At 42.3% G+C, this 19,240-nt stretch overlaps 1 protein-coding gene across 1 annotated transcript in view; it reads left to right on the forward strand.

The window, feature by feature from the left end:
* LOC149258807 (uncharacterized) overlaps positions 1 to 19,240 on the forward strand; it is a 408,511-nt gene that overhangs the window by 74,219 nt on the left and 315,052 nt on the right. Inside the window, exon 4 of the mRNA XM_089416332.1 lies at positions 15,127 to 15,174. Within this exon, the coding sequence (XP_089272458.1) occupies positions 15,127 to 15,174 (48 nt within the window). The remainder of the gene's footprint in view (positions 1 to 15,126; positions 15,175 to 19,240) is intronic.

Consider the following 19,240-nt stretch of genomic DNA (forward strand, 5'->3'; position numbering starts at 1 on the left):
GCAGGAGAAGGTGAGCATTGGGATTGAGAGAGGCAGAAGCTATAAAAGAGAGAGCAGCCCCCTCATTTGATCATTCAGTTATGTGCATTTGTGATAGTCGTTTTGGCTTAGAGCACGCTCACTGTTTAGCTAGTCTGCAGCACTGTTTAGTGCATTGAGTGTCTTCGTTCGGAGATCTCACCCTTAGGCCCGGGGACTTCGAGTGCCTGCTCGAGCAAGGTATTTTCGTTGGCATTTCAGCAGCAGTATCTTCAGCATTTCAGCAATGGTTTTATCAGTGTTTTGGAGGACTGCGCAACACTAGGAGAGGGACGCAGTTCTTTTTGGGAGCAGTCTAGGTTGAGGGTTTGTGGAGGATTTGAGCCTAGGGATTGAGCAAGAGATCAGATCTTGCATATTGGAGGAGTATGGCAGAGTTCTGGGCTGAGTTTCGGAGGGTTCTATTCAGTGGCAGCGCAGAGCAGTGAGGAATTGCACAGAACCCCAAGGGGCTGATTTTCGGGGGTCGGCCATTCCAAAAAAGCTTTCCAGGGTTTTCTGGGTTTCTTGAGTAGAGTCTGATTCTAGAGTTTCAGTTTTTTCTGAGGACGGGAGCAGTCCAAAATCCTCGTTTGATTTCTAGCAACAGCAGTGGTGCAACAGTTTTCCTAGCAGCTTGGACGCAGATCAGAGAGGGGCCATTCCTTTGCTATTCTGAGTGTATTTCTTCACTTTCCTTGTGCAAGTAGAGGTGCCATCTTCCTGATCACCTCCTGTACTCATTTTATTACTCATTATAATAAAATGGCTTAGCATTCTCTCTGCATTTCTTGTGTATCTGTTTATGGTTTATTTGATATATATAGTTCCATTGTTATTTGTATCTCTGTGAGCATTCTCGGCTATTATATCACTTGTGTGTTTCTATTATACTCTTAGACAGAGCTTGGAAAGGGCCAGGTAGCCTCTGGATCTCGTCCTCTTTTTAGAGGCGACATATCTAGTAAATGCCCTCCCAGTCCATCTCTGGTTGGAGTTTGCTTGTGTTTGGGGTATATTCCTGATAAGGGATATTACAGTGGTATCAGAGCATAGATCTGGCTCAGCCTGTGGAGCTAGCAATCTATGACACCGGGGGAGAAACCCTATATCTGTTACAGAGGTCGGAGATACAGAGACGCTGGGCGTAGGTTGGAGAATACCTACGGAGAGGGAGACTGTGTTTCGGTGGTGGACGCAGAACAGGAGGAGCTGGTGGTGGACGCAGAGCAGGAGGCTCCAATGGTAGATGATGACGGGAAGAGATTTGCGGATATGCTCCTCAAATCAGTGCAGGATCTGTTGAGGCAAATTGAGGTGATGGGGCAGAGATTCACGGCAGTAGAGGCCAGACAGCATGAGAGCCCACGGGTTTTCCAGGTTGGTGAGGGATCGGGTGCATCCCACCATTTTCCAGAGTAGCGTGATATTGCGCAGCAGGTGGCCTCACATGCCCCTACACGCTCTACCATGCGCACTTTCTTAGGAGCAGATACAGGGGCCGTAACCCAGCAGTAGGCAGAGCCTGGACACATGGGTGATTATTTTGCAGAGTACCAGGCCTATGGGCAGGAGTTCATGGAAGCCCTCTCATTCCGTGATTTTGTTCAGCTCCAGCAGGATAGTAGACCCCACGACCATCACAGAGGGTACCGACATTATCATGATGGTGACACCCACCATGCAGCGAGTAGATTCCACTTGCCTACGTTTGATGGCTCATCAAATAGTTCGGTAAAGTCTTGGGTGGAGAAGCTATACATTTATTTCCAGCTTAACTAGATGTCGGAGATAGAGGCCATCAAGGTGGCGACATTGCATTTGGATGGCGAGGCCCAGGATTGGTGGTTTCATGGGATGGTTACACTAGGACACTCCATGGTGATGACATATGCCGAGTTCACCAAGAGATTGATGGAGCGATTTGATCGGAGGGATCCAGAGCAGCATTTTGTTGAGCTGATAAGGCTCAAATAGATAGGGAGCCCAGAGACCTACATTGCAGATTTCTTGAGGCTCTCAGTGATGGTGCCAGATCTATCCACGGCATGGAGGATCTATATGTATGTTGAGGGGTTAGTAGAGCCACTTCGGGGTCTAGTTAGATCCGCTAGACCGACCACCCTTCAGGATGCTATCAGCAGGACTCGGGACCTACAAGATGTCTTACGTAGGACCCGGACACCTTACCCCCAGAGACAGACTTTCCAGTCTAAGGGGAAGGATGTGAGGATTCCACTTCCAAAGGGGAATCCAGGACGAGTGCAGATTGACGATGATGTCAAGAGGGAGCTAAAGAAGAAGCGGTTGTGCTTCACATGTCAGGAGCCATGGGCACCAGGACATAGATGTGCTGTTGGCAAGGCACATTTCATTGAGGTTTTCTCTGAGAGCAGTGGAGAAGAGGATGACAAGGATGGTGTGGAGGCAGGAGATAGCCATGATGGACAGGGACCTTTGCCACCTCCACCGCCAGCAGCAGGTGGTGCATCTTTTGCACCCACCGGAGGGGCCCTTGCCGCATTGCGAGGAGTTCCCAAGTATCTGATGCTATGCGTACGAGGGATGATACGTGGCCAGCGAGTGTCAGTTTTGGTTGACAGTGGGGCGACCCACAACTTCATCGATGCACAGATGGTTGAGCGGAGAGGCATACAGACAGAGAGCTTCGATGGGTTTTTAGTCTTGGTCCCAAGAGATCAGACCATGACGTGTGCTCGATATGTTCCAGAGCTTTCAGTGACGATGGGCACCTACACATTGACTGACCACTTTTTCGTGGTCGATATTCCAGACACTAACATGATACTGGGTGTTAAATGGCTCATCACTCTAGGGAAGGTCACGACGGATTGGAAGACCTTAGAGATGGAGTGGGATGATGAGAAGACAGGGAGACATGAGAAGATGCGGGCACAACATACATATCCGCCTCAGACTGTTTCAGCTCATCGGATGGAGGCAGTCTTCCGGAAGGGAGACATAGAGTGGGCAGTAGAGCTGCGTGCATCAGAGGCAGGGACTACAGGGCAGAAAATGCACCCGGAGATACAGTCCATCCTTGACCAATATGCCATAGTATTTGGGGAGATTCCGCTGGGTCAACCACCGGACCGGGGGTTTGAGCACACTATTGAGCTTGAGCAGGGCATACAGGCAGTGATTACTACCCCCTATAGGCATCCCAAGGCCTATCAGGACGAGATAGAGCGGGCCATTCAAGAGTTGCTGGCTCTTGGGCACATCTGACCGAGCACGAGTCCTTTTGCTTCTTCTGTGGTGTTGGTGAAGAAGAAGGACGGTACATTGAGGATGTGCATTGACTACAGGGCCCTGAACAAGAGGACACTGAAGAACAGGTACCCCATACCCAGGATCGATGAGTTGATGGATGAGTTGAGAGGAGCACGTTTCTTCTCAAAGATTGACTTGAGATCAGGGTACCATCAGATTTGCGCGAGGGAGCAGGACATTCCCAAGACCGCCTTCAGATGTCATTATGGGCACTTTGAGTTTTTGGTGATGCCCTTTGGGCTAACCAACGCCCCAGCTACATTCCAGTCTTGCATGAATCACATCTTCCGTAGTCACTTGAGGAAGTTTGTGTTGGTGTTCTTTGATGATATACTCATTTACAGCAGGACGTGGGAGGAGCATCTCCAACATATTGAGACAGTATTACACATCTTGGAGGAGCAACAGTTCTATGCCAAGCTCTCCAAATGTGAGTTCGGGTTGATGGAGATGTTATACTTGGGACACATCAGTGGAGTGGATGGAGTAAGGGTCCAAGAGGATAAGATTAGGGCCATCAGAGATTGTCCGGAGCCGAGAAACGTGACGGAACTTCGAGGATTCATTGGCATTTGTACTTACTACCGGAAGTTCGTCAAAGGTTTCTCACAGCTTGCTGCACCCCTGACAGATTTGACGAGGAAGGGGGCATTCAGTTGGTTGGATACAGCGCAACGAGCCTTTGACAAGCTCAAGGAGGTTATGAGCAGCTGCCCAGTGCTTGCATTGCCAGATTTTACGCAGCCATTTGTTTTGGAGTGTGATGCGTCGGGAGAGGAGATCGATGCAGTATTGATGCAGGGAGGTCACCCTATAACCTTTGAGAGCCAGAAGCTCCTTCCGCATGAGAGGTTGTATTCTATATACGACAAGGAGATGCTGGCCATCATGCATGCATTGGCTAAGTACCGGTAGTATTTGGTGGGGAACAGGTTCAGGGTGAGGACTGATCACAACAGCCTCAAGTTCCTTTTGGAGTAGAAGCAGTTGCAGGAGAGGCAACAGAAGTGGATCAGTAAGATCCAAGCATATGACTTTAACATTGAGTATGTCAAGGGTAAGAATAACGTGGTAGCAGATGCCCTTTCACGTAGACCAGCCACGTTGTCTCTTATGAGCTTGGATACAGACTGGAGGGCTTGACTCTTAGTAGAGTACTCCAAGGACAGGTTTGCATGTGAGATTCTGGACGGGCAGGTGGCAGATGATAGGTTCAGGGTGATCGATGAGATCATCTATTACAGGGATCGGATCTTCTTGACTGAGGGGTCTTAGCTCAAGAAGAAGATACTCCAGGCATCACATGATTCACCATTGGCAGGCCATTAGGGGTTTACCAAAACCTACAGGGCCATTAGAGAGAGGTTTTCCTGGAAGGGCCTCAAGGAGGACGTACTCCGGCATATCAGGGAGTGCGATGTTTGCCAGCGGAACAAGGGAGAGATGAGCCATCTCGCGGGTTTATTGCAGCCGCTACCCATTCCGGAGGGGAAATGGGAGAGCATTTTGATGGACTTCATCACAAGATTGCCCACGGTATAGGGCAAGGATTGTATCTTTGTCATCGTTGACCGACTGACAAAGTACGTGCATTTCTTTGCCATATCCGCACACTACACAGCAACACAGGTGGCCGAGCTGTTCTTCAGGGAGATCTTCAGGCTACATGGTCTTCCTAAGACCATCGTCAGTGACAGGGACAACCGTTTCATGGGCGGGTTTTGGCAGGAGCTTTTCCGGTTGGTGGGGACGGAGTTGACTCCGAGTACCAGTTATCACCCACAGACGGATGGGCAGACAGAGATAGTTAACAAGTGGCTGGAGGGCTACTTGCGTAACTATGTCAGTGGGCAACAACGAGCATGGCTGAAGTGGCTGCATCTGGGGGAGTATTGCTACAATACTTCACATCACATATCCATTGGTATGTCACCATTCTATGCCTTATATGGGTATCATCCTTTATCTTTTGTTGACGTGATGTTTGGTGACAGCAGGGCTCCTAGAGCCAAGATTTGGATCCAAGAGAGTCAGGATATCCTCCGAGCTCTCAAGGATAACATGGCTACAACGCAGAACCAGCAGAAGCTATATGCCGACAGGGGTTGGGTAGAGAGGCAGTTCGAGGTGGGGGACATGGTCTACCTACGATTACAGCCATACCGACAGTCGTCACTAAAGCAGAAGGGGGCTGAAAAGCTCAAGCCCCGCTTTTATGGGCCATATAGGGTGATACGCAGGATTGGACAGGTTGCATATGAGTTGGAGCTGCCCCAAGGCAGCAAGATTCATAACATTTTTCATGTATCATGCCTGAAAAAGGCATTGGGGCAGCAGGTAACAGTGATAGATGAGCTACCACCTATGGATGATGACGGGCATTTGGTATTACAGCCGGAGGCTATCATTGATACCAGGGAGAGGCAGCTGTGGAGCAGGACGGTTTGGGAATTCTTGGTGAGGTGGAAGAATTTGCCGGATGAGGATGCCACTTGGGAGAATGAGAAGATCTTATAGCATCCATCACTTCAGTTGCTTGAGGACAAGCAACATTTTGTCGGGGGGAGACTATAATATTCCTAATTAGCCCCAGCTAATTGGAATATTCGATTTTGCCAAATTGTGTCTTCTATAGTTATTTTGTAAATAGCAAAGTGAGAAAGGGGGACATAACTCACTTTTAGAATAAAAGTCACTTCCTAGTAGCACAACGTTGTGACTTAAAGGGAGAGCCAAGGGGGCCAAAAGGGGGACGCAGAAATGGAGCCCACGCAAACACATGGAGGGACTGCGCAGAAGGGGAGGAACACATGGCAAAAGGGGAATCATGCAGGAGAAGGTGAGCATTGGGATTGAGAGAGGCAGAAGCTATAAAAGAGAGAGGAGCCCCCTCATTTTGATCATTCGGTTATGTGCATTTGTGATAGTCATTTTGGCTTAGAGCACGCTGGCTGTTTAGCTAGTCTGCAGCACTGTTTAGTGCATTGAGTGTCTCCGTTCGGAGATCTCACCCTTAGCCCCGGGGGACTTCGAGTGCTTGCTTGGGCAAGGTATTTTCGTTGGCATTTCAGCAGCAGTATCTTCAGCATTTCAGCAGTGGTTTTATCAGTGTTCTGGAGGACTGCGCAGCACTGGGAGAGGGACGCAGTTCTTTTTGGGAGCAGTCTGGATTGAGGGTTTGTGGAGGATTTGAGCCGAGGGATTGAGCAGGAGATCAGCGCTTGCATATTGGAGGAGTTTGGCAGAGTTTTCGGTTGAGTTTCAGAGGGTTCTATTCAGTGGCAGCGCAGAGCAGTGAGGAATTGCACAGAACCCCAAGGGGGTGATTTTCAGGGGTCGGCGATTCCAGAAAAGCTTTCTGGGTTTTTCTGGGTTTTTCTGGGTTTCTTGAGTAGAGTTCGATTCCAGATTTTCATCTTTTTCTGAGGAGGGGAGTAGTCCCAAATCCTCGTTTGATTTCTAGTAGCAGCAGCAGCGCAGCAGTTTTCCCAGCAGCTTGGACGCAGATCAGAGAGGGGCCATTCCTTTGCTATTCTGAGTGTATTTCTTCACTTGCCTTGTGCAAGTAGAGGTGCCATCTTCCTGATCACCTCCTGTACTCATTTTATTACTCAGTATAATAAAATGGCTTAGCATTCTCTCTGCATTTCTTGTGTATCTGTTTATGGTTTATTTGATATATATAGTATCATTGTTACTTGTATCTCTGTGAGCATTCTCGGCTATTATACCACTTGTGTGTTTCTATTATACTCTTAGACAGAGCCTGGAAAGGGCCAGGTAGCCTTCGGATCTCGTCCTCTTTTTAGAGGCGACATATCTGGTAAATGCCCTCCCAGTCTATCTCTGGTTGGAGTTTGCTTGTGTTTGGGGTATATTCTTGATAAGGGATATTACAGAAACCCTCCAGGGGTCTCACTGAAAATCATCCACTCGATGTCTCTCCAAGGCTGCCCATCTATTCCCTTTACAATCTCTCATTCACAAACGAATGGCCACAACTAAAAGTTGATTTTATACAATAGATGGCTAAGATCATCTTATAAGCTTTCTGCAAGTTTCTAGAGGTAAATCGATCTTATTCCAACTAATGTCAATTAATTATCCACTTTCCCTTAGGTTAGATTTAGGAAATATTTAAAAAATCACTATTTTCCCTAATTAAATCCTTTGTGTTCTTAGCCTCAATGACACCTGTCAAGGCTAGAACACTTGTTCGAGCTACAATATTTAACATGTTAATGAACCTCATACTGGTTGTCCCATATTCATGTGATATGTAAGTTGGATGTCTCAAAGTATTGACTGAAGCAAATAGGGAGGGCCTTTGAGGCTAGCTATCTGTAGATCACATAAAGCTATTGTTTCGAAAGTTGAACAGAATAGGAGAAAAGTTTTCTCCCAAGGATCATCCACTTGCGTGGGTAATAGGTACGACCTTGTTCTCTTCTCGACCTCCTCTCCAATTGTTCAACCGACCACCTTGAGTCCTATGAGGGTTGTTGTTCCAGGTCACAATATGTCACCAATAGGCCAACAAACAAACTAGTTCTAGGATATCTATAGTTGAATTCCCCTCGCCCTACATTTTTCTTCCTAGGTTTAAATTAGTAGGTAGGTTTTTACGTTAAGATTCTCCCCCATAGTGTAATATCACAAAAACAATTTTTTGCAACTTCTCAAAATTTAACTCAACAAATGCTCCATATAAAATTTCCACTCTTTAATACAACATTTCCATGTAAAATTCAACAACATAGAACAACAAAATAACAACATAATGAGCAAAAATAATTTCAACTTTATTTATAATATATATAAACTGGGGGTTTTATATGTTGAAACAACTTCTATAGCTAAGATAGAACTGACCTCAAGAATATGCTCCAATGCCGCACTGGCCCTCCACAAAAATTTAACCGAACTGCCACTACTAAGATCTCTTGTGAATTCTGGATGAATTCACCAAGGGTAGATGGGTACTTGCCCAATCTCACTAAATCACCCGAGGGTTTCCATCCTGGGGCTACAATGAAATAGAGAATTGAGTTCTCAAACCTCTCATGTAAGAAGAAAGATCAAATCCAAGATGTCCTCTAATGGCCTCACCTCCTCTTTTAGTATATCTGATGGACCCCTCTAGAAGCTCCTATTTTATTATTATTTTAATCATTGAGTACATTTCCCTCTTTTTATTTTAATTAAAAATATCTTTTTAATGAGGGAAAATGGTAAATTGGCCACCATATCTCCTCAAGAAACTGAAAATCACTTCTAACCATCCCATCATGTAAATCTTCTCATCCCAGTTTCAACGAGTTGATACACTAAGGTGTTCCGTCAAGTATTCCTCTCGAAATGCCACCTCAAGTGTAATTAATTGAGTTTGGCACAATAATAACCCCGTTTTACGACAATTATCAGAATGTAATGGAATGTGAAGCGAGCTATGCAAAATCAATCCTGATGATGGAATATGGTAAGTGAACTCCTCCATACCCCATAAAATATATCCAAAAACCCCTGGGTCCACTGATGATGTAAACCTACACCTATGACCAGTCTGTCTCCATCCTTGAAAGTCCACCCTAACCATGCCATAAGGAACATCAGAAAAAGGAACATCACAAAACCTCTCGCCCCAAGATTTCTTGACCTCAGGCAATCTAAACCCGTGGACCAGTCTGGTGGCCCAATGCAGCTGAGACCTAATGCTCGGATCCCATACAAACCATTGGGTGATGCGATGCCTCTGTTTGAACCCAACATGAATGAACCCCTCGATGCTCGGATCCCAAACCAACCTCTGATTGTTATCAACAAATCCTCCTGGATCCTAATGCCACCAAGAACATGTACCAATGCTCCATGACTCCTGCTGCACTATGCTTCAGACTAAGAATATCGTGCCGCCAACAGGATACCAACTCAATATTTCTCGCCAATCCATCCTTGGGGAAGGATTGAATGCATGTACACCTATATATGGTACGAGTCCACTGAGCTGCACCATGCTCAACTCATGCAACTCTGCCCAACCAATCAACCAGATATGTCTAGGAATCCCTGCCTCTCTCCCTATAAGTGGGCAACCCATGCTACACGCCCTGTCTATGTACTCCTGGAGAGGGTTGCTGCCTAGAAATATTGCAGCTTCGCTAGCTACCACTGCATCTACCTGGAACTCATCAGTGGGTAGACCCAAAGATGGATGCATCACTATCTCCAAAAGAGCCTCCCTCATTTGACTGAAAACTCCATGCTCCACCGGTCCACTCGTCACCTGCAAAATTATCCTGTCAGGTACCAAAGTCTCCTGATGACCCATGTCTGCAAATACTACCCCCTTGGTGGCTATCTGTAAATCTGCTTGTTCCTCATCAATGGCTGGCCCCAAGGCTGTCTGCTCATCCTCCTCCATCATGGGCTCAACATGAGGCACCAACTGACTCTCCAAAGATAGCCCATCATGCGCACTGTGCTCCACTATGTGCTGGTCATGCTGAATGGGAACAAGATGACGCTCATCAATATCCTCTACCAAACATCGGTGCATCTTTGAGCTGCTTTCAACAACTCCCCTTGGCTGCTCATGCTCTTGTGAGGTGTCCATGGACTCAACTATGGAAGAAGAATCCTCATCCTGAAAGTCAAAATGAATCTCCTCTTGATCTCCCTCTATGGTGTCACCCGTGCATGAGTGGCTAGGTCCCCAAGGTCCCTTGTAGATTAAGGAAAGACCCTTCCTCCTCAGCTCATTCTTGCTACATGATCCACCAAACATGAGCAGCTCCTCCTTGGTCAACTGTCTTATGAACAACCAAATGTTCTGCTCAACCAACCTTTCGGCTAGTTCATAAGCAACAGGTGAGATCAACTATTCTCTCCTCCAAATGGACAACAATCAAGACTGCAACTCTTGGCAAATGGCGTCATGGCCTCTCATACATGATGACAAGATGGATTGCATGTGTGTTTTGAATGAGTCAGGATGATGTCTCCTAACGCTGAAAAAACATTGAACATTTGCAGCATCAAGTCACCTCACTCCAGATCAAACATGATTTCATAAGTCCTAATCATGGCCATAATTTTCAAAACCTGAAGCTTCTTTTGAAATGTAGGACCCATGGAGTCTCGCAAGGTTTCTACCATCAGCTTGAGAACTCTCCTCATAACATCATCATTGTAAGGAGCTATAGAGGCGGTTAGGATCATGATGCTACTAAGACAAGAGGCAACTGGAAGTGTGACCCCTTCACAAGGGTACTCCAAAAACTTGGGTTGTATTAAAGCTAACATGGTGGGTTTCAAAGCCCACATCAACTTCTTCCCCTCTAACTGGTCCATCTTAGACAGGAGTGTGTCTAGTTCTTCTAATTTGGAAAAGGATTTTAATTTAACCCTCATGTGCTTCAAACTTGTCCCCAATGCAAAAATCTTGTGTCCTGATTCTTGCCCCTTCTGCAAATCTTTTGGTGTTTCTTGTTGGTGAAGGGTGTGGATCCCTTTTGAAAATGGTTTGTTGTTCTGTGTGGGTTTCTGGTCCAATGCTGCATTATGGTTCCAAGGGTCATTGTTTAATTTTTCCAATTTATGTAGGAGTTTTGTGATTTTCTCCATGGTTTCAGCTCAATGAGGACAAATACATGTCTCATACATGATAATACAACAATAACAGTAAAACAATTCCCTCACCACAACTTATGACAATATGGCCCAACAATGATCCATCAATGAACCCCCTGACTCTATACAACTCAGCAATATACATGCATCATTCAAGACTCGACATTACAAGCTAATGACCTTCTGCACATAAAGGATCATTTTTTGACCTCTGCAATGCTCTTATAGTAGCAATACTCTGCCATAAACACAATGACTCAATTTCAACCCAGCTACATCAGTACAAGGACATATGGACCCACAAAGTTCTAAGTTTATAGAGACAGGGAGTTGGTTCACGAAGTGTTGTAGGCATTTTCTCAGACATTTAACTTCAACAAGTGTACACAGTGGACAATATGCATTGCTTCCAGTGCTTTCAATGATTAAGAAAATACACACAGTGCTGCTACATGGATTTCACCACAATAAAAACAACAAGAACAATCATTTTTCTTTTCTCTGTGCAAATATACAATGGATTAGAGGGACCTGTGTTTTAGCTCCAACAGGGTGGGCTTCAGTTTATCAGTCGTCACATCAACCTTCTTTATTTTGACAAATCTAGTAGGATCCTTCAACACGTCCCAGTCACATGGAGATGGCACCAACAGCTTCTACAATCGACCAACTAGAGAAATGAATTGATATTTAGTGTGTTCTAGCCCAAAAACTCAGTCTTTGTCAGTGTGGTTGCATAGAGGATAGGCTCGGGATTTCATCTGTTGTATGCATCCCCCACTTGCCCAAAAAAGATACACGCACACAACCAAACAATTGGGAAAATTATCACTGAGTTATTGAAGAACTCGACCAACCTTGCCAAAGGGAAACTCGACCCTATTAACATAGATTTTGGCCCGACAAAAGAGGAAAGTGTATTTCGGCCTCTAAAAGAAAGAGAAATCGTGCCACCCAGCTCCAAGACTACGAACTAGTGAGGGAATGAGAAACTCGTTCTCCAGAAGTGAAGGAACTCGTCCAAATGCTAATATTTGCTGCCTGTAACAACTTTCATCTCCATGAGTCACATGTTCCAGTCATCCCTTGATACATTACCTAGAATAATAAATTAAAAAAAAACTCATTTAGCAGTTGGAGGTACTCGTGGCTTGATCAGATGTTCGAACTGTCCTCTCACAGAAGGGAACTTGAACCAAAAAATTGTTTCAAAATTCAGCCTTCACCACAGATAAATCGAACAGGAAAATGAGTGGAGGTTGCTTCCCCTTATTCTCAAGGAAACTCGAGCTACAGTGTGTAACAGTCAGAAATTTTAATGGAAACTCAAGCTACAGTGTGTAACAGTCAGAAATTTTAATGGAAACTCGAGCTACAATGTGTAACAGTCAGAAATTTTAATGGAAACTCATGCTCAGCTCCCATTTCAAACTCAACAAAGAATGGCCATGACCTGTATATGACAAATGGCAACCTCCAACAAATATATTCTTCAAATCTGATACTTGTTCACAAAGATATCTTCAACAGTAAGGATCTCGGGCCCACCCCATCGCATGTACGCCCAAAAAATTGGAATGATAATAGCAGCACAAATACCCAACATTCAACATCGACTCGCTGCCTTCACGCTAATGGGCTCAGTCTCCTTGCAAATGCACAGTCGACAAATCTGAGAGGAAAAATATTAGTTGGTTCCTCCTTGCACGAAGAGAAAAAAATCAACATAATTTGATAATTCAATTCACACCCCTTATGCCCAAGAATTATTTAACTTTGATAAAATGCTCACGCCCCCCTTAAAATAATATTTTGGGACCCTAAAAAATATTCGGCCCATTTTAATAAACTTTGGGTTAAGTAGATAATGTGGCCAATGTAATATTTATCCTCAAAAATCTGAAACGCTCGACCTCTTTATGTAAATATTTGACGCCTGTTAAAATCAAATACTTGACTCTTCAATTTTTTATTTTGAAGTGTCGACCCTTTGTGCTCTCACAATTGTGGCCCACCAGGTGCTTACATGTAATTGTTGCCCCCACAGACTGACTCATACACACTTGCAACTAATTGATTTGGCAGCTCGATGACAGCCTTATGTCTATGGTTCTCAACTCACCATGACTGCAGTCTTCCTCCCCTTATGATCGACCTCTCAAACTTTTAATTTGGCCACTTCCAAAATTAACTACAATGCCCAGAAATAATGTGACAACTACTTAATTTTCCCATGCAAGACAGTGAGTGCGACATCCTTCAATATAATCATATCTGTAGCAGAGAAAATTCACCCTGAACTTGGCAATTGCGACTCCCAGTGTACAAGGGTAACTCTGGCCTATTGATGAATTCAGCCTCCTTGAATGAATAATATGGGGATTTCGATTTGACAAATGACAAACCTTGGCCCTCACGGTAAGAGGATATTCGAATTCTTGGGGAATGATTCAATCCCTAGCAACTCCAACACCTACAACCCACAAATCTTAACTTTGCAATAAGCCCTCACGTTGGCAAGAAAACCATCTCTGATACCACTGTAATATCCCAAACTCAAAAATTTTCAACTTCTCAAAATTTAACTCAACAAATGCTCCATATAAAATTTCCACTCATTAACAGAACATTGCCATGTAAAATTCAACAACATAGAACAACAAAATAACAACATAATGAGCAGAAATAATCTCAGCTTTATTTATAATATATATAAACTGGGGGTTTTACATGTTGAAACAACTGCTATAGCTGAGATAGAACTGGCCTCAAGAATCTGCTCCAATGCCACACTGGCCCTCCACCAAAACTGAACTGAACTGCCACTGCTAAGCTCTCTTGTGAATTCTGGATGAATTCACCCAGGGGAGATGGGTATTCGCCAATCTCACTAAATCACCCAAGGGTTTCCGTCCTGGGGCTACAATTAAGTAGAGAACTAAGTTCTCAAACCTCTCATGTAAGAAGAAAGATCAAATCCAAGATGTCCTCTAATGGTCTCCTCCTCCTCTTTTTATAGATCTGATGGACCCCTCTAGAAGCTCCTATTTTATTATTATTTTAATCATTGAGCACATTTCTCTCTTTTCATTTTAATTAAAAATATATTTTTAATGAGGAAAGACTATAAATTGGCCACCATATCTCCTCAGGGAACTAAAAATCACTTCTAACCATCCCATCATGTAAATCTTCTCGTCCCGGTTCCAATGAGCTATTACACTAAGGTGTTCCGTCGAGTATTCCTCTCAGAATGCCACCTCAAGTGTAATTAATTGAGTTTGGCACAATAATAACTCCATTTTACGAGAATTATTAGAATGCAATGGAACGTAAAGAAAGTTGTGCAAAATCAATCCTGATGATGGAATATGGTAACTGAACTCCTCCAGACCCCATAAAATATCTCCAAAAACCCCTAGGCCCACTGATGACGTAAACTTGCACCTGTGACCTGTTTGTCTCCAAACCTAAAAGTTCACCCTAACCATGCCATAAGGAACACCAGAATAAGGAACATCACACATGGGCTCGAATGTTGGGAGAGTTGGGCTTCCTCACTCTTGTGCTCCTTGCAAGATCTTATAGTCGGTTCCCCTTCAACCTCAATCACTCCCAAAGGATAGCATCTACTAGTGCATTGATCTTTTCACAGTGCTTGATGACCCTGACTACTAGCCCATATCTTGTTACCTCACTTGTCGTCGGCTGCTAGCTCTAGTTGGCTTTGACATCCCCTCTCTCTTTTGTTTGGCTTTGAAATTTTCAGTTTCTAGTGCTTCTTTTTAATTGTACTTGTACCTTATCTTATAGTATACACTCTTTGCTAGACAGTTAATATCTAGTTTCTAGCTTGTTCTTCGATCCTAATATTTTCGATTTTTAGCATTGATCTAGGAAATTGTTTCACCCTCCCACTTTGTAGTTGCAGCAGATGTCCTATCTAGTCCAATTGACATACTTTTCTGGTTATGTGATAGACACTAAAATATATTATCCATCTTATCAATATAGTTATAAAACCATGTTTCAAAACTCTATAGGAAAGTTCTGAAGTTAGTTTTCCTTCATGTGATGTTGTATATTGTGAACTAATGCTGATCTTTCATTGAGTTTTATGACATGAAGAATACAGTTGATGAGGAAATATTGATTTATGAAAAACTAATGATGCATACTTTGCAGGAATTGGATAAAGTACAAGGCAAAGCAACTACAAATGATATTGAGAAGGTATGCTATTTTAGTCATAGAAATTTTCTCGTTATTTATTGTACATTTGATAACTGGTGAGAAGAAAAGTTGTGTTTATTGCATATAGCTGGAAATTTTTGATGATTTGATAAAAATATGTGTTGGATATTTATATTTTCTATTTATTTTAATATCATGAATTTATTTTCTTGGAATCTGTTTAATTTATATCTCGATTTTATTCATGTCCGTTTAACTCTGTTCATATTAAAATTGATTTGTGTAGAGCCACAGTTACTGGGGTTTATGAAAGTATTTTATTTTCTTGTAGAGGATGCACAGTTTACACAATTCTTACTTTCTGAGTTGCTTATATTTCTCCTTAAAATGAATCATATAATCCAACTTTCTATTTCTCAAGGATGTAGTGCGCCTGAGGTTTTGAAACTAATCTATACTGTCCATTTAATATAGGTTGAAGTATCTAGTATAGATTTGGTGCATGCTTTCTTTCTAAAAAGAAGCAGTGCTTGATTATGGGCATATCAAGAAACTATCAAGAAATTTGATGACCGATGGCATTTTGTATTCTTTTTGGTGCCTGCCTCTTTACTTTTAATGATGTCATAGATGAGTGGTGGTTGAATTGGAATGATATTGTTTTCTTCTTTTTTCACCATTTGGTAATTCTAAGTCCTATGGGAATTTTTTTACAATTTTTTATTTTTATTTTTAATTTTTTCCGAATTCAAGCTTCTGTGATCCATAATGAATTAAGAAAAGTCTTTCAGTAGAAATCACATAAGAGAAATTTTTGGCCAACGCGTTTCAAACCAACAAGTGTGGTTCATCATCAGGACCAGATGATGAGGTCTGCCTCTTCATCTGGTCCTGATGATGAACCACACTTGTTGGTTCGAAATGCGTTAGCCAAAAAATTCTCTTATGTGATTTCTACCTAAAGACTTTTCTTAATTTTTTGTTGTTGTTGCAAGATGTACTCAATGAGTGTGGTTTCTAAGCTAATGTGGAATTGGACATCCTTCAATATGGGTTTGATTTTCCAATCTATTTAGTTTGCTAAATTATAACAACTTGCACTTTGATAGAATGTTCAAAACCCATGAAAAGGGATATCTTTTTGGAACTTTATGTTGTGAAGATTGTAATGTCTCTTTCCAAGAATATTGATTCTAATTGTTTATTTTTCACTTGGAGAAAAAAAGCCACATCAAAAAGTGAAATGAATAATTAAATTAAAAGGGGATATAAAGACAAAAATGATCTTTGTGAAAATTCTATGGTAGTTATTGGCTATTAATCTTCTACCTTTGCAGATTATTTGTCATTTGGAAAATTAATTCACGACAAATACACAAAATAACACAACTGCAATTTCAAAAAGAAATAATCACAAGAACCGATAAAATAACACACACATAAAAATGAATTAGTGAAATTGAGTACATGAACTTACAAATCATGGAACCAAGTGGACATTTCATAGTTGCATGCCCTTCCATAATGGGCTTTAGAATCTATAAGTGTCTCCAAGTTCAAGAATAAGGCTAACCAAGGACCTTATCTGATGGTTTCAACCTTTAAGGGAGTGACAGGTCCGTGTTACATCACTTAAGTGGCAGGTGGTATGTGATATAATGATGGAACAGATTGGGGCATCAGGGGAAGGCTCCAAGCCACATGCCATATTACAAGGGTAGCTATAATAATGTAAGCCCACACTTGGGTATATGAATGTAGGAGGGAGCAATCGTGGTACATGAGTTACCTTGACCTTTGTTTTTCCATCTTTCTTCATATGCCTTTTGCTTTTTATTGATTTTTCTTTTATAACTGCTTGGGGATCCAAGGGATGAGGGCATGATGAGTAAGATATAACAATGAATACCCCTTCAAGGTGGAACAATTCATCGCCCACCAGGGGTTGTGACAATCATGGGTTCTTTAATGATCAAAGGGGTTGATATGAGGGACCCTAGGAACCAGAGTGATGGCCATGATGATAGGGGTAGAGCTCCTGTTTGGCTTTTGCCTACGTGCTAAATTTGTGTGTCCCGACCATCTTTTGCATTTTATAGTACATTTCCTCTTGAGAGTGGCCAAATTATGATTTTTATTCTTTTTAGTTGCATCAACCTTTGGGGCATCGTTTCAGGCCCTACCCAAAGTGTGGACAAGGGGAGGGAGAGACTAAATCCTTGTGGACTTGGATGGGAAATATGTGAAAAAGGGGTTATAATGATGGGAAGGGAGTGATGTATGTGGTGTTGGGAAGTAACACCACACAACCAAAATCGAGATTTCTCATGTAGAGTCCCTTCTGTTGCACACATTTTGTCAAAATTCCAAGGAAGGAAATGTACCAAATTTTTCAAAGGATCAAGATCATCAACCACCAGCATTTTAAGTTATTGTACATCCATTCTGCAATTTTTTTGATGTAAATGATGATAGTAAGACCGCGTATGTATGTAACAACCTAGATAAGCCTATTGTTTTGGCGATGAATTTCATCTTAGGAGGTTTTTCGTCTCACTGATTCATTTGTGTTTCTAGACATGGATGATTGACAAAGCTTTTCCCTCCAGCCTTATCACAAAGTTAGGGTGGAATTTATCGTCAAAGTATTAGGTGAGTTTTAGAGTTTTAGTAAAGTCTTTTGTAAAAGTGATTTGGGAATAATTTAACCTAATTGGCTAAATTATTTTATTACAAGTCGCTTGGTCTACTAGATCATGTTGTGTCGCAGAATTGGGTGTGTAATTTAAAGGTCTATACCAAATGAGTGTTCCCCTTTGAGGGTTGAAATGTAAAAATAATATTTTAGTGCATGGTCCCTCATACTTAGACACCATGGCTAAAATATTAGAGGGTGGAAAAATTTTTAATCCGCTGAAGTGTCAATTAATTAAATTTTCTGGCATAAATAAATTAAAATTGCTAAGTCCCTATAATACTAGTGATTCCCCCTTACTATTGTCATTGTAGTTCGCCTTTATTGTTATTATGTGCCCCTATTATGTCCATATTGTTATTAGTGTGCCCCATAGAAGCCCACTATTGTTATTGTTGTGTCTTTATATTATTATTGTTATTTTGACTTTGATTATATTGTGACCCCTTAGACTCCTATATATAGAAAGGAGGTTTAGTCATTTGTATCATCCAAGAATTGTTCATTTGTGTAATTTAAAGGAGGTTTCCTCCTCAAAGAGGCTGATTACCAAGGCGTTGATCTATCTTTTCTATTTTTTTGTGAGCTGGTTTCATAACATTTGGTATCAGAGATTTGGATTCTAGGGTTTCGTTGCTCCAAACAGGTCGTCGTGGCATTTTCGCTATAACGTTTTTTCTGCGACTTTTCAGAAGTTAAAAAAAACCCATTTGAGCCGAAATCTCGATGATCCTCGGGTCTGAATTTCAGATCTTGTCTCACTATATTTTCGGAGATATGATTTAAGGAAGTTAGGGTTTTTGCGGGGTCCCGAATTACATTTCAAACAGGTGACCTTGGGAAAATATTCATAACTTTCTTTGAGTATCAGATTGAAATTTCGTAAGAATTTACAAAAAGAGGACGGATTACAGTTTTCTGTGCATCGCTTTCAGGTCCGAAGGTTGAAACAGGGACACGTGGCACTTTGTACAAGTTCGCTCTACTGAAAAAGTGTATAATCAGGTCATCTTGGGAGATTGGGCATAACTCTTTCTTGAAGAATCCAATTTCGATCAGACTAGTGGCCTTGGAAATAGGACTCAGAGGGCTACCACAGTTCGCAATTTCAGACCTTGGAGATCCGAAATGTTAGAGATACTCATATTTAATATCGAGCTCCTACAAAGTGAAAAAAGGTATGTAATTTTTAAAATTTTTTCATAAGTTTAGTTTGAAGGAATTCAAAGGGCATAGTGAAGCATAATTATCATTAATCGATGACCCGAAGAAAGAAAATGGAAACACCGAGTAAGCAACCTAAAAGCTTTAGCATGATTCATGAAGAAGAGGAAGAAATGCAACATGATATATCAAAATTACGAGACCAAGTGCAACAAAATTCACTCTCACAAAAACAGAAGCTTGGAC

Source organism: Pinus tabuliformis, chromosome 6, assembly GCF_031772625.1.
Source record: "Pinus tabuliformis cultivar Carrire ecotype Pingquan chromosome 6, CPIR1, whole genome shotgun sequence".
Lineage (NCBI taxonomy): Eukaryota > Viridiplantae > Streptophyta > Pinopsida > Pinales > Pinaceae > Pinus > Pinus tabuliformis.